Source organism: Lycorma delicatula, chromosome 1 (assembly GCF_047948215.1).
Source record: "Lycorma delicatula isolate Av1 chromosome 1, ASM4794821v1, whole genome shotgun sequence".
NCBI lineage: Eukaryota > Metazoa > Arthropoda > Insecta > Hemiptera > Fulgoridae > Lycorma > Lycorma delicatula.
The window spans coordinates 145,010,975-145,026,454 of NC_134455.1; the positions used below are offsets into that span (position 1 = coordinate 145,010,975).

At 29.5% G+C, this 15,480-nt stretch overlaps 1 protein-coding gene across 31 annotated transcripts in view; it reads right to left on the bottom strand.

Annotated features, from left to right (window-relative positions):
- shot (dystonin-like protein short stop) overlaps positions 1 to 15,480 on the bottom strand; it is a 644,960-nt gene that overhangs the window by 11,520 nt on the left and 617,960 nt on the right. For 25 of the 31 annotated variants that reach the window (XM_075363589.1, XM_075363494.1, XM_075363728.1 and 22 more), the window contains 3 exons: positions 14,824 to 14,992; positions 8,851 to 8,925; positions 5,298 to 5,393 (listed from right to left, as the gene is read on the bottom strand). In XM_075363589.1, coding sequence (XP_075219704.1) covers positions 5,298 to 5,393; positions 8,851 to 8,925; positions 14,824 to 14,992 — 340 coding nt within the window. The remainder of the gene's footprint in view (positions 1 to 5,297; positions 5,394 to 8,850; positions 8,926 to 14,823; positions 14,993 to 15,480) is intronic. The other 6 variants (XM_075363622.1, XM_075363551.1, XM_075363633.1 and 3 more) reach the window with 3 other exon arrangements.

A 15,480-nucleotide genomic window follows, 5' to 3' on the forward strand; every position in this document is an offset into this window, starting at 1 on the left:
AATTATGGCTGAGTAGTATAGGCTGTTGATAATGTGTTGCTTCTCCAAATAATCACAAAGTCAGACCACAGGCACTCCAAAAGATGCTTAACAAGACTTTACCAATCGATGGTTGCATTTTGAATTTCTTAGACAGGCGATTCAGGGTGTTTCTACTGCATGCTTTGACACTTGGACTCTGGCTTAAAATGATGCGTCCAAGTTTCACCACAGGTTAAAATCCTGTCCAAATATCACCTTTGTCACTGAAACAATTTTTGAGTTCAGTGCAAATGCAAAATATCTTGGCTTTGTGATGAACAGTAAGCTCTCTGGGAACCCATCTTGCACAACTCTTACAATAGTTCAGTTTGTTTTGAATGATGGAATGTGTTGTGCTGACACTTACTTGACATTTTTCAGCAATTTATTCAGCTGTAAGTCGTCAGTCTTCTTGGATAAGTGAATCAAAATACAAGAATCTAACACTCAGGTAGACACGGTTACCAGACACCTGGAGTGGTGCTCATCGGTAACGCTTTTGCAGCCACTTTTAAACTTTTCCACCCATGCATAAAAACTTGCATGGTTCATGCAACTACTGTCATATTGTTTGTTCATCCGAGAGAACATTTTCGACAGTTGTACACTTTTCAAAAGTAGAATCTGGATCACAGAACGCTGTTCTTCAAAAGTACTCTCTTCTCAAGTGGACATGCCATCAAGGCTTTAGAGGTTATGTTTGTGTAAATATTAATTGAACAGCTGACTAACACTCTTTGCAAAGATGCCAACTAACACTTACAAAAGTTTCAATTGCCAGCATTACGCATTTCCTTCACTAAAAATGTTTATCTAATTATTGAATGATCCTTGTATTTCCTGGGTTAATATTAAATGTATTACTTAATGCAATATGTATAGTCAGAATTGATACAAATTGTAAGATAACATTAGTACAAATATAAAAAAATTATGATTAATAGCAAATAAATATGGGTGTTATATTCTATGGCTTCCACTATACCGTTGTACTTCTAACTTTAGTAGGTTATCTGGAGTCAGGTCTTTGGTGGTTGGGTTTCAATTAACCACACATTTCAGGAATAGTTGACCTAAGACTGTGCAAGACTATACTTCATTTACATTCATACATATCGTCCTCATTCATCCTCTGAAGTAATACCCTTATGGTGGTTCTGGAAGCTACATGGATAAAGGGAGGGAGATTTCAGTGTAAATGGCCACAAACAATAAAAATTTTTATTAAAAATTTCAGCATCTACTTTAAGAAGGGATCACCAAATAGTGTCCATAAATAGGAAAAATTGTGCCCACCATATCTGCAAGAAAAAGATATATGTGGGAAATGGACAGCATTGCTGATATAGACCAAACAATAGTAAATACTTTGAAAACAATGATGAATAGCAATTTGCACATGTACAGCAGAAAATCAAACAGTCAAAAGACAATAATTAAATTTTAAACTTATAATTCCATAATAAAATTTATACATATAATAATGTACTTTAAAAATAATATATTTCAGAAATGCAGCTTATACGTACGTAATTTTAGCAAGTAAGCAAAATAAAGAATTTGTGACAATAAATAAAATGAGGTTAACATAACATTCAAAATATTTACATTAAAATCTTAAAACTACGAGTATATAAATAAAAATACTAATATAATAAACAATTTACAATGCATGATTAAATTGGTTGTAGCATAATGTGCATATTGTATATAAGTAGGAATGAATCATTTTCAATATTATTATTCTATACCTCGATGAATTCAGTTTATTTACAAGACAACAGAATTAAGAAAAAAAACATACATAATAATCATAACTGAAGATTGGTGTTTCATGAAGTCAAATATTATAAACATACCTATATTATTTAATAACTGAATGTACATCCATTTAATTCACATCAGTACAAAAATTATAAAAAAATATTCTGTGTAGATTCAGTATGCATTATTAAAAATAAAATATCTTCAGTTGGTGCTAATAATTGATGTTTTGAAAATTCCATGTAATCTAATTCATAGATTTAACATTTTGTGTAAGACAATACTGGTTTAATGTGCATTTACATAATTACATTCTACACATTAATGATATATATATATATATATGTAATAGTATTGTTAATTATAAAGGTATGTATAAAATATAATGTATGTATAATGCATTATATGAAAATGGAGAATACAGAACTAATGTACTGTTTTTAAATACCTACAGAGATATATTTAAAAAATTAATTTTTTATATACTTTCTACGTAGTGAATAAATCCAGTGTAACAATTTACAAAGATTCAAAACATTAAAAAAAATAGAATAAATTATGCATAAATTCTAATTTGCAGTCTAAATCCTGATAATTCAAATAATGTTAAGCTTATAAAATTATGTTTAAGGAATATTTAATGGTAGGAGAACTAACTAACTGCAACTAATAAGCAGAATAAAAAAGGAAGATGATTTTTAGATTTGGCAAACAATGGACACTAGAAGGATAATGCAAGTTTTATCTCATTAAAGTTCCAATGTTATCGACAACCAAGCAGATGTTGCTGTTAAAAAATACTATGTCATAGTAGTAAAAGTTGTGATAAATTTTTGTTTAAAAGAAAGTTTTTTTTTAATAAGTTTACAGTCAAAAGAAGAAAAATATTATTTTTTATGATGTCTATTTGATTTGTCTCCAAACCCTTAAAAAATATATATTTAATTTTGTTATAAGCTGTCTATGACAAACATGGCTCTCACAACTATGAGCTGCTGCAGTATTATTTTTTCCAATCTATTTTGTATCTTTCTTGACATTCATTCAACATTTATTATTATATCGGTCTTCGTTGTCTAAATTAAATTATAATTAATATTGTTTGTAGTAATGCTATTAAAGTTATAATTACAGACTTTAACAAGCATTATTTTTACTAGAAAACAAGCATTCTTTTTACTAGAAAGACTTTTATTTTATTTTATTGTAACAGCTACAAATTAAAAAGAATGCATAATACTGCAATCAATGGTTATACAGTAGTGGTAAACCAAAGATTATGCTGTATAATCATTAAATAACGAATTTCTAGATTTCCATTAATGAAGTAGCTGTTGTACAATAACAATATCATGGAGTTTATTTAATTCAAATTTGAAACTTTTAAATTTGTTTATATAATGTAAACAAAATTGTAATGGACAAAAGTGACTGGAATGGACAAAAGTAGATTACACTGAAATTATGAATAAAAATGATTAGAAATTTCTAAGTTTAAAAGGCAGATCTTTTCTGATAAGACAATATTTATGCTAAATGGGATAACAACCAGTCTAATGAAAGTTCTTGATAGATGATAAGTCATCTGTAAAAAATAAATTTTTGGGCTGGTCTGATATATTGTAAATTAAATTCCATTGCATGTAAAAAAAAATGCAATGCAATGTCTGTGAATTACCTTGCGATTCTATAACATAAAATTTTGTCTAACATTAGAAATGTTGGACAGGTATTTGAAAACAAATGGTTCCAACATGACAATATACATCCTTGTTATGGCTCTGGCAGTATGAATAATTCTGCATGAGGTGTTACTCTAAAATTGAATTTGAAGAAGGGGTCCAACAGAACGGTTCACTAGAGTTCCAGATTTATCACTCTTGATTATTCTTTTCTAGTGGATTCATAAAAAGTAAGATTTATGCAATAGAACTGCAGACATAAATGAATTAATTGCACAAGTTTATGACTAAGGTTAAACAGAATCACAAATGATGGTTCAGTACAAGATAAATGTGATGAATAATGTAATGACAAATGCCTTCGAATGTAGACTTGGTAATTGAATAACGGAAACATTTTGAGTACTTACGTTAGGTATTGTATGATTTCTGTTCCAAGGGTTTTATAAAGTTACGTATTCTTAAAATTTTTATTAATTCAATTATTTTATATTTGTAATCACTTATTTAATTTTTATCATGATTTATATTATCTTTTATCTATATATCTTTCTTCATTTAAATGAGATTAGCCAACTCTGCCAGCTATTTTCAATCTCTGATCGCTGAATTTATTGTTAAATTCAGCTGAAAATAAGGCATCATAACAATCTCTTTGCATTTTAAAAATGAAACCTAATATAACAGAATGATTTTTTATTATTTTTTACAAATTCAACAAACTATAAAAAGCATTTGCAATCAGATTTCACCACTGAATTTACAGTTTAAATTCACTTTATCTTTTTTTTTGTGGTCAAACAATCTAAGAGGTTATCACCAAAAAACTAAAAAGAAAACACAATACATCACAGTTAAATAGAAAACAATTGTAATTCTGAAGAAAAGCTGAGATACAATAGTCATAAACTAAATAAAGAAAAATTTTCAAGAAGTAGCAGAAAAACAACAATAAAAAATAAGAGATCTTAGAGAAGAAAAAAATCAAATTCAGATGGGTTAAAATTCTTTTATTTAATAAAACAATATAATGTAGATGTAAAAAAGAGCATAACACTTTTTAATTTTGTGCATATACATCCACAAAAATAGACAATGATGAGGTTATCACATAAGCCCCTTTCCACTTGAAAGGTTAAATCACATTCAAGATGACAAGGAGAAATTTGATACATGTCTTTTAATAAGTTCTATTACAATAATGAATTTCAGTTTAGATTGAAATAATATTGTATCTAAAAAAAAATATTTTATGAGATAGTAAGTACATATATACTATAAAAAGCACTTCTGAATCTTTTGCAATTTCTTTTAAGGCACAAAAAAGAGATCTGAAAGAAAACTAAATCAGATCTGAAAATCAAGTCAGATACTTCACAATAGATTGTAGACTGGAATTCTCAACAATGACCAAAATGTTCATAGCAAAAACTGTCAAGGTAATATATATATATTTTATTCCCACACATTTGATATACAATAAAAAAATATGTTTCCTTTATTAAATAAAAACATGTAGTGTGCATGTAGAGATTGTCAAAATATAACAATACAGATAATTTTAGTAAAATTATTATAACATTAATCATATTTGATGTAACTTTTAAAACAGTTCATAATATATAACTATTAATAATTGATATCAGCTTTGGATTAACAAATATTTCTCAAATGGTTTTTATAATTTTTCCATGCATATAAAAACAAACAAAAAAGTAAAACGTATGCATGCATGTATATTCTTTAAGCCCAACATATAAAAAAAAAACTGACATGCAAAAAACAGAAAAAATTTAAATGAAAACACCGAACACCAATCATTATTATTACCCGGATGAAGAAGATGCAGAATGTGAAGGGGGATAGTAATAATGTGAAGAAGATTCTGAATTAGTCAACCCAATATATACAGGTATCCTTGATCGGCTATTACCAACATAACACAAGCATATTCATTATCTATGATGAATTTATTGATAAATATAATAATAATTCAGCATACATTTCATACTATTGAACTGCACAATTATGCAATATGTTCATTAGAAGAAACAAGTAAAGATCATTGAAAAATTTAAAACAAATACAGTATCAACTCATTTATTTACATTTTCTGTAACATATTTTTTGACACATCACGAAGTGAAATTTAAACTGATTACAACTGCAGTAAATATTAGTTTAAAGTTTATAAGTGATAATTCAACTTCAAAACTATAAACTAACTTACCTATAGTCATATAATCTTTTCCTATAGAATTATTACATCTATTTTAACAAATTTCTTCTACTGAATAAAAGCGTATACTAAAAGCATATACTATACTTTTCTGTGATTGAAACAGGTAGATAACTTAAATGTTTCAATTTTTTTATGCAGTGACACACATTTACAGCAGCTAACGTATAAGAGGCACAGATGATTGGTTTTTTCTCAAAGATTAATGGTATTTTTTATAAATCCATTTGATACTCCAGATTACTTATACCTCTTTCTTATATAGGGGTCCATAAGCAGTTATAATTTTCAATTGAATAATATGTATATATGTAACTTGTCACATCACTGGATCAAAGGACAAGATGAGTTGTTAATCAGAAGCTGATAACAGAATATTGTATATTCCAGTATATTCCAGTCAATGATGTAGGCTATACGAAAAAATTTCACTTCTCCTTTCCCCAAGTATACCTGGTATTGGATATTGTTCTAGAGTAATCTATTTTGTCACATTAGGCCACATTCCATTGTCACACTAAAAAGTATCTCCATTAACTTTCAACAATGAAAAATGTAAATAATTTAAGAGAAAAAAATAATACATAAATCAACTTATTTATTCTTGAATTAAAATGCACCTTGAATTTTAAAACAGGAAGAATGAATAGCGTAATGACACAGTATGATCAGAAAAATTGTCTTCTAGATCTATACCATTTCTCTTCCACTCTCACTAGGTTCCATCCATATTACAGTAAAATAACATATACTTTTTAATGAAATTCATAGAACTAGGATGTATTTTGTTGTTTGAGATTGCTAAATCCCGATTTCTTTGTCAAAATATTTTTGTAAATGAGTCACTAGTTATACAGGGCGTTTCATAATTTTCTTAGGAGTTACAAAAATTCAGTACAAAAAAAGTATTTCACTTACCTAAATGAATGTTGTATGAGGTGATGCAGGGACTCAAATAGTTTTTGTTAAAATCTATAAATGTTCAATATGTGCTCCTCTGGTGACACGGCACACATCAACACGAAAATCTGGCTCTTGCCAAACTCGTTCTAACATGTCATTTTCGATGGAGTTGATTGCATTGATTATGTGATCCTTTAGCTCAGCGATATCATGTGCATTGGTGGGATAAACACCTTATCTTTCACGTAACCCCAGAGAAAGAAATCACATGGCATGAAGTCTGGTGGTCACAGCATAATGTGTTGGTCTTCTTCAGACGCACGTCCTATCCAGCGCCGAGGTAATGTTGTGTTAAGGTACTGTCGAACCTTGTTATGAAAGTGGGCAGGACAACTATCTTGCTGGAAAATGAAGTCGTTGAGTAGCTGCGGCATAAGCCATAATTGTAACACATCCAGGTACATCATGCCGGTTACTGTCATTTCCATAAAAAAGAACGGCCCATACACTGCCTCATGAGAGATCGCACAAAAAATGTTTACTTTCTAAGAATCCCGAATGTGTTCCACAAAAGCATGTGGGTATTCAGTTCCCCAAATTTGCATGTTATGACAGTTTACTTTGCTGTTAATATGGAAAGAAGCTTCATCGCTGAAAATTATCTTGTTTACAAAACCTTCATCTAAAAACATCTTTTCCTGTAACTGTAAACAAAAATCGAGCCTACGTGTTTTATCTCCATCACAAAGACGCTGGATTAATTGAAGATGGTACAGTTTGCATAATAAACGTTTACAGAGAACTCTCCATACTGCTGTTTTCGGAATTCCTAATTCTCTGCCTGCAGCCGCAGTCGATTTTGACGGGCTGCAAATGAAACTTGCACGCACACTTTCGACATTGACTTCTGAGGTTGATGGACGACCAGTTGATTTTCGCTTGCACAAGCAACCAGTTTCACTGAATTTTTTATACCATGGACAAATTGAATTGTCACTTGGTGGCTCCTTATGAAATTTCAACTGAAACGCACATTGCACAGAAATTACTGACTTTGACAAGTGAAATTCTAACACGCAAGATGACTTCTCGCTTCCTGTGGCAGCCATTTTCTCTACTGTCGACGCCTAGCGAGCAAATGGTTTACTAACTGCTTAGTATATGTAGAAAAAAACTATTTGAAGTACTCTTTCGGACAGTACTTGGCTTATTCGTATGAGTGAAATAGTTTATTGTTAATGAATTTTCAAAACTCCGAAGAACATTATGAAACGCCCTGTACTTTAAGACAGGGTGATTGTAATTATTTGTTCTTCAAAAAGAAAAACCATATTATGACTTTCTTCTATGATCTAATGTAGATAATTTTTCCCCAATACTACCTTACAAGTTTCTAAAACAATAGTATTATATAACTAGAACAATAGCAGCAGTTTTTTTCATGGCCTACAGATGCTGATTTTTCTTACGCATTGCAGAAGCCAATGTGTTAATTTCTGCTTATTTTATGTAATTAATATATTTTTTAAATGAATGTATTTTATAAAATAATTTATATGGACAAGCACACTTTACATAAATTATAAAAAAACAGTTTTATATATTCACAAGAAGAAGTTTAAAACCTATATGCAGATACTCAAGTAATGGTACACCAAACAACTTTTTAAACTTTACGATTTAGTAAACATTATCCAGAGATCAGTAAACATTAACAAGTTCATTAGGAAACTATAAGCAACAGCTAAATTTGTTTAACTTATTTTAGATATTACATCAACAACTATGTGCATGTGTCGACACATACACACATTGTTATATTACATTTTCTTTTACAAAACATAATATGTAGAATATTTACATGATAAATCATGTGTCATTTTATTTCAGGTAGATTAATTTTTTATCTACTTTGCTATCTAATTTTTTTTTGGGTATGCCAGAGCATTCAAGAAATCCTTTCCTTGCAATTGGATGTTTGTAAGTCTATGGATTAAACATGTTACTTTAATATTAATAAATAACCCAAGTGCCAAGTCATTGAAACAGCCTTTTCTATGGTTATACTTCAGCCAAAGTTATATACAGCGAGTTACAAACTATAAATGATCATTATTTCCTTTTCATATGACATATTCAGCTAAATTTCACTCCACTTATAAATGCTTTGAGAGTGTGTTATATCAGTGTATCATAATAATAAAGAAAATACTACTAATGTTAATAAATTCATGCGATTACCTAGAGCCAACACCAGAAAGTGTTGGAATGCTGGAAGCACGGTGAATATTTGTTGATGATGATGACGATGATGTCCTAAAAATGAATCAAAATTAGTAATAACAGTAATGATGGTAATGAGATTAATCATGAAATTATATTAATAGATAGATGATTAAACTGTTACTTTTATTATTTTTTTCCATCAAGATGGTTTGTACATCCAAAAATTAAGAAGGTATTCGTGCTATCTACTTAAAAATTAGTAATAATATTACTATTATTATTATTATTATTATTATTATTATTAATTATATCTGATGATTAATGAAGAATATGAAGCATTAAAAAATCAGAAGAAAGTATTAGTTTGTTCTAAAAAGTACATAAAAAAGAAAATTTACAAGACAAACCAAAAAAGCTTAAGAGATAAAAAACATCAGTATAATAAAAGACAAGCCCTAAATTTTAATAAGAACATTCTCTGTGAATGTAAATTCAATATTCTAATATCAAGTCAATATATCATGTGATGAACAACACTGAACCTAATATTAAATTTGGATTTACTTTCTGCTCCCTATCCACATAATTACAATTATGAGAAATCTGCTAGTTCTTATTCAAGAAATTATTACAATATAATAATTATACATGATCAAAAGATTTTCGGACCTTAAGACAGATTTTTCAAAATTTGTTAGTCAGATTTATCATTTCCTTTTCTGTCAGTGCAATTCACTTGCACTAATCAACAATAAACAATTTTACAAAAGTTAGAAAAAATTTCATGTTCTCTTATTATAACATACAATGATCTTAATCAAATTTACATAATAAAAATATGGTAATCATATTCTCAGGATATTTTGTTAATAAACAAATAATTAGGGTTATCTTTCGTCTCTTCGTTTTAAAATTTATTTGAATACAGTGCTAAAAGATTTAGATTAGGAAACTAATTCATTTCAAGTTAATTTGGATAAAAGCCGGTGTAAGATAGATGGCAGAGCTGGGGAGGATATTATTTTTTAACGAAGATTATCAAAAAAGTTAAATATTTAGGTATCACTCTTACTTCAGAAGCATTACGTGACATATATCTTGAATAAAATTGGGAATGGAAGGTAAGCAACACAATGAATGTTTCTTGAGCAAGTCCTCTCTCTTTAAATCTTTCACTGATAATAGTTTGCTATATACAATTATCTAGGTCATGGATTTCAGGTAGGAGACAGAAAAGAGGAACACCCTAAAGAGGAAGGTGGACAGATGGGGTTTGAATGTCATCACACAATGAGGGAAGAGGCTGTATTCAATCAAAATAGTGTTTTGGAGTGTAATAGATGGTGAAAGCAATAAATGTATAAATAATAATATAGAACAAGCAATTCAAGTCCAAAAGACTTCTTTTTTTTTTGTCTTCAGTCATTTGACTGGTTTGATGCAGCTCTCCAAGATTCCCTATCTAGTGCTAGTCGTTTCATTTCAGTATACCCCCTACATCCTACATCCCTAACAATTTGTTTTACATATTCCAAACGTGGCCTGCCTACACAATTTTTTCCTTCTACCTGTCCTTCCAATATTAAAGCGACTATTCCAGGATGCCTTAGTATGTGGCCTATAAGTCTGTCTCTTCTTTTAACTATATTTTTCCAAATGCTTCTTTCTTCATCTATTTGCCACAATACCTCTTCATTTGTCACTTTATCCACCCATCTGATTTTTAACATTCTCCTATAGCACCACATTTCAAAAGCTTCTAATCTTTTCTTCTCAGATACTCCGATTGTCCAAGCTTCAGTTCCATATAAAGCGACACTCCAAACATATACTTTCAAAAAATTTTTCCTGACATTTAAATTAATTTTTGATGTTAACAAATTATATTTCTGACTGAAGGCTCGTTTCGCTTGTGCTATTTGGCATTTTATATCGCTTCTGCTTCGTCCATCTTTAGTAATTCTACTTCCCAAATAACAAAATTCTTCTACTTCCATAATCTTTTCTCCTTCTATTTTCACATTCATTGGTACATCTTTGTTATTTCTAATACATTTCATTACTTTTGTTTTGTATTTGTTTATTTTCATGCGATAGTTCTTGCATAGGACTTCACATATGCCATTCATTGTTTCTTCTAAATCCTTTTTACTCTCGGCTAGAATTACTATATCATTAGCAAATCGTAGCATCTTTATCTTTTCACCTTGTACTGTTACTCCGAATCTAAATTGTTCTTTAACATCATTAACTGCTAGTTCCATGTAAAGATTAAAAAGTAATGGGCATAGGGAACATCCTTGTCGGACTCCCTTTCTTATTACGGCTTCTTTCTTATGTTCTTCGATTATTACTGTTGCTGTTTGGTTCCTGTACATGTTAGCAATTGTTCTTCTATCTCTGTATTTGAACCCTAATTTTTTTTAAATTAGCGAAAGACTTCAGAGCAGAATAATTATCCAAGGAGAAAAATATTAATGTTGAATAGAAAAAAAATGTTAGGATTCACTAACGGCATTGTTCTTTTCGTAGAAACCAAAAATGAGTCAGACAATATTCTGACTAGCATGGATTTAGTTAAGAGAAAATTTCAGTTTGAAAATAAATAGTAATGAAACAGAGGTAACCAAGTGTGACAGAAAGGATGATAATGAGTAATTAAATATTGATACATAATTATAATCTAATAACCCAGAAGTTGCAGAGTTTTGCTATTTATTTAGTAAGTAAAATACAATGTATTGAAGGAATAAGATAGAAATCAAAAGTATACAGGCACAAGCAGAACAAGCTTTTGTGCTTTAATTAATAATCAATTATAGATAAAGAATTAAAAAGATTTTTAAAAATATTTATATGCAGTGAAGTGCTTTATGGAAGTGAAACATGGAAAATATGCAAAGTAGAAAGGAAAAGAATAGAGATATTATACAGAAAGATATTGATATTAAAAGTTAGGTTGTTTGACATAATACAAAATGGAAAGGTCTTACGAGAAACATGAGAGGAGAGATATTTGCAGTGGAATTTTATAAGAAATGAACTAAGTTGATTGGTCATATTTTAAAACACCCAGGTTCAAATAATTTAGTAATAAAGGGATGTGGAGGAATGAAAATTGAAGAGGAAGTCAAAAATAACTGAAGACATAGGATGTGGTAACTATGTTTAGGTTAAAATATTAGAACAGAATATTCTGCATTATAAAATGTACTTTGAAAGTTATCTTTCTGTCTCTGATACTAATTTGCCAAAAGTTAAAATGTTTGAGATTATTATCTTGTGAATTTTTCACTAACAGAATTACTAGTAAAAATTTAATGCTATCATATTTAAATGATAATTTTTGAACTCAGCACTTGATAAAATAATCAATACTTTGACGTAAGTATAATAACAGTGGATATAAATGTCTAATTACATAAATTTATGGATATGGATTCATATCAAATTAAAATCAAATTTAGACATATAGTTGATTAGAGGTCTGTAAGCAAACTATTTTCGCTGATCGTTGGGCGGAATAGTAATGTCTCAGCCTTTCATCTGGAGGTTTAAATCCTGGGCAAGCATGGCAATTTTCAAATGATATAAAATTTCAATTTCATATTCCCATGCATAAGCTTCAAAGCTCACTTAATCATAAAAAATACACCACACTCAAATTTTTGTGTATGTTTAAACAAATTTGGAAAAATGTAAAACCATTATTAGTTGTACCAGGAGTCGGATAGTCAGCATCTGTCTAAATGGTATTCATTAAAATTAGACAAATTTATTGGTAATTTCCCAACAACTAACAGAAATATCCACATACATGGGCGGTTCAAAAAGTAACCTTCACTTGGCTATAATAAAACACCTGGATATATAAAAACATTTTATTATATACAACTTAAAACTACAGCTTTTAACGATTTTTCAACATAGTTGCCATTTAAATTCAAGCATTAGTCATTGAGTTTTGCTAATTTAAAAATACCTTCATAAAATACAGCCAGCTGGGTACCTAGCCAACCTTTTACAGCATTTTGAAGTTTGTCGTCATTTAAGTGCTGCGGAGTCATTCCACATCAAATCAACGAAAATAAATGTACTTCTCAGATGCATGGCCAGTAATTCAAATAAAATTTACAGGTTTGACTTTACCCATGAAGTGATGCAAAAAAAATACTTTTTTCAGACTTTTCAGTCACTCAGTTTTTTGTGTAGGATCCCGTAAAAAAGTAAAAATTTGCAAAAAACAAGGTTTGGGTTATTACAAAAGAATAATTTCTCAGCTTCTGTAAGAGACAGAGAGCTCAGTTTGGTGTCATTTTAAAGTTCTTGGAATGGGCTTTTATATGATAAGTCACTTGGCAAGGTTTAGTGATATTAATAGTTAAAGGTTAACAAAAAACATTTTTTTGGTTATTTTTTAAATTTGAAAAAAAACTTTTTGCTACCTAATGTGTTGTACATGTTGTAAACATTTCATAATGGGATGTTAAAAAATAATTTTGTAATAATTAGGTATAGCAGAATATATCAATTGTTCCCCCTATGTGGCAATTGCTAATTGAGATTCAATCAATGAAAACCCTCCCCCTTCCAGTCTTGGTCACTTGATGGGGCAGAAGAGTACCATGTCATATGACATGCACTCTTACTGCCAGAAAAAGAATGTATATGTTTCATCCTGTTGAGACTAGTACAGTAATATTCAGTCTGGATCATCTCTTGGAACAGAAGGTTCAGTGGTATACTCCTCAAGAGGATTGAGCATATCTATAAGTGATGAAAAAAAACATTTTTTCAGATTTTTGTCGCTCTTTATTAACAGAGCTTGCCTTTCTCTATAGGTTTGGAGTTTTATGATTAATTCATCACAGTCTAGGACCAGAACACAGTGACCAACATGGAACCATCAACTTCTACAGCTTCAAGTAAAATGTACTGTTGCAATCCATTTGAAAAGTCAAACTTGACTTTTCTTGTACAAAAAACCTGAGAAGTGTATGCAAATTGGTGCAAACATTTAATTTTCTTAAACAAGATTACAAAATTTGTGATACTTGCCAACCGTTAGAAGCATCTGCTAAAAATGATGTTGAAGAATCTACTTCTGATGAAGAATTTCAATAATTAGAACCTTTGTGTTTCTCAAAAAAGTTGAAGCTATAAATACTCTGAACAAAAATTTGATTGTTTTAAATGAATCACCTACTTAGAAAAAACAACTATGTAAGAGAAAATACCCTCATGAAAAACTTAAGAAAGCAGCAGTAATGTTCAAAAGAAAAATATTGAACATGAATTCAGATTCTGAACAAGATGCTATATTCCTTTCTCCTCTGCTCATGAGATTATCAACCAATTGAAGGAAAAATTTAATACTACACATGATAAGAGCATCAGGATGCAAATATTGACAATGCTCCCTAAAAGTTGAACTTTAAAAGACATTCAAGATAAATTTTAAGTATCAGACCCCTTTACATTTTGACAAATTATGTTCACCGCTTTATTAATTAATTGACAAGATATTATGCAACTATTACTAGTAATTTTTTTTTTTTAATACAAGGTTTTTTACAGCTTTTTTGTTTAGAAATAATTACATTAGTGAAGCATTCAATTTCATACTGTTATGCTAATAGTTTTAGCAGCCAATGTCTATAAAAAAAAAAACAAAAAAAAACATGAAGTATAATAATACAACATAGTTGAAAATTCATTGGAATTGTATTAAATATATGTAACTGGCATGTGCATTATGAATGTTACTTCATTACATCAATATTAGTATACCCACTTCTTTTAAGCAATCACTTGGTGAACACCCACCTTTTTCAAGGAATCAATGGTGGACACCTAAAATAGGGTTTTAAATACAAACATGCTGTGTAATCAATAATTATGTAGTCTGCTAGTAGTTATGCTAGTCTTGCTTAATAATAATCACCAAAGAAAGTAAATTTTTAATTTTGATCACGTCATATCACTCACCTTCCACCAATACTAGTATTTCTAACCCCAGAAGGTGATCTTGTTCGATTAGTACTACCATTCATTGCCGGAACAGTTAACTTTCTTGCCCCACTAGTTGGTGTTGTAGTACCGCTTGACCTTGATGCTGGAACTGAACGTCTAGGTATCCTGCTTGGGGTGCCATCATCTGAAATGATGAGTCAATAAACTTAAAAAATAAACTAACAGTATGAAGATACACATTAATTCATTGCTTACGAAACTATCTAAAAGCATAGATATGAACTACCTTTAAAGTAATCAGTACTGCAAGAGTAAACAAGAGTATATGAGTATACTTGAAAAGTGGTAATTAAAAATTATGTAAATTATTTTTAAAATTACAGATTATCAGTTGCATCATCACCTAATATAAGTTTTACTGAAAACAAGTACTTTAGTTCAACTCTGGTAACATTAACAAATTTCTTATTTAAAAAAGCCTGTAAATTTATGCAGAAAGTAATCAAAATTCAAAACTATCTGAATCAACTAATAATATTTAAAATATTATATTTGAAAAAGTATGAGTAAAAGTCTAAATATTGCAAGATTTAACCATTTCAATACTTTTTACAGAATAGAGCGATTAAAACATCATATTAAAACTTTGTAGGAAGAATAAATTACATTAAG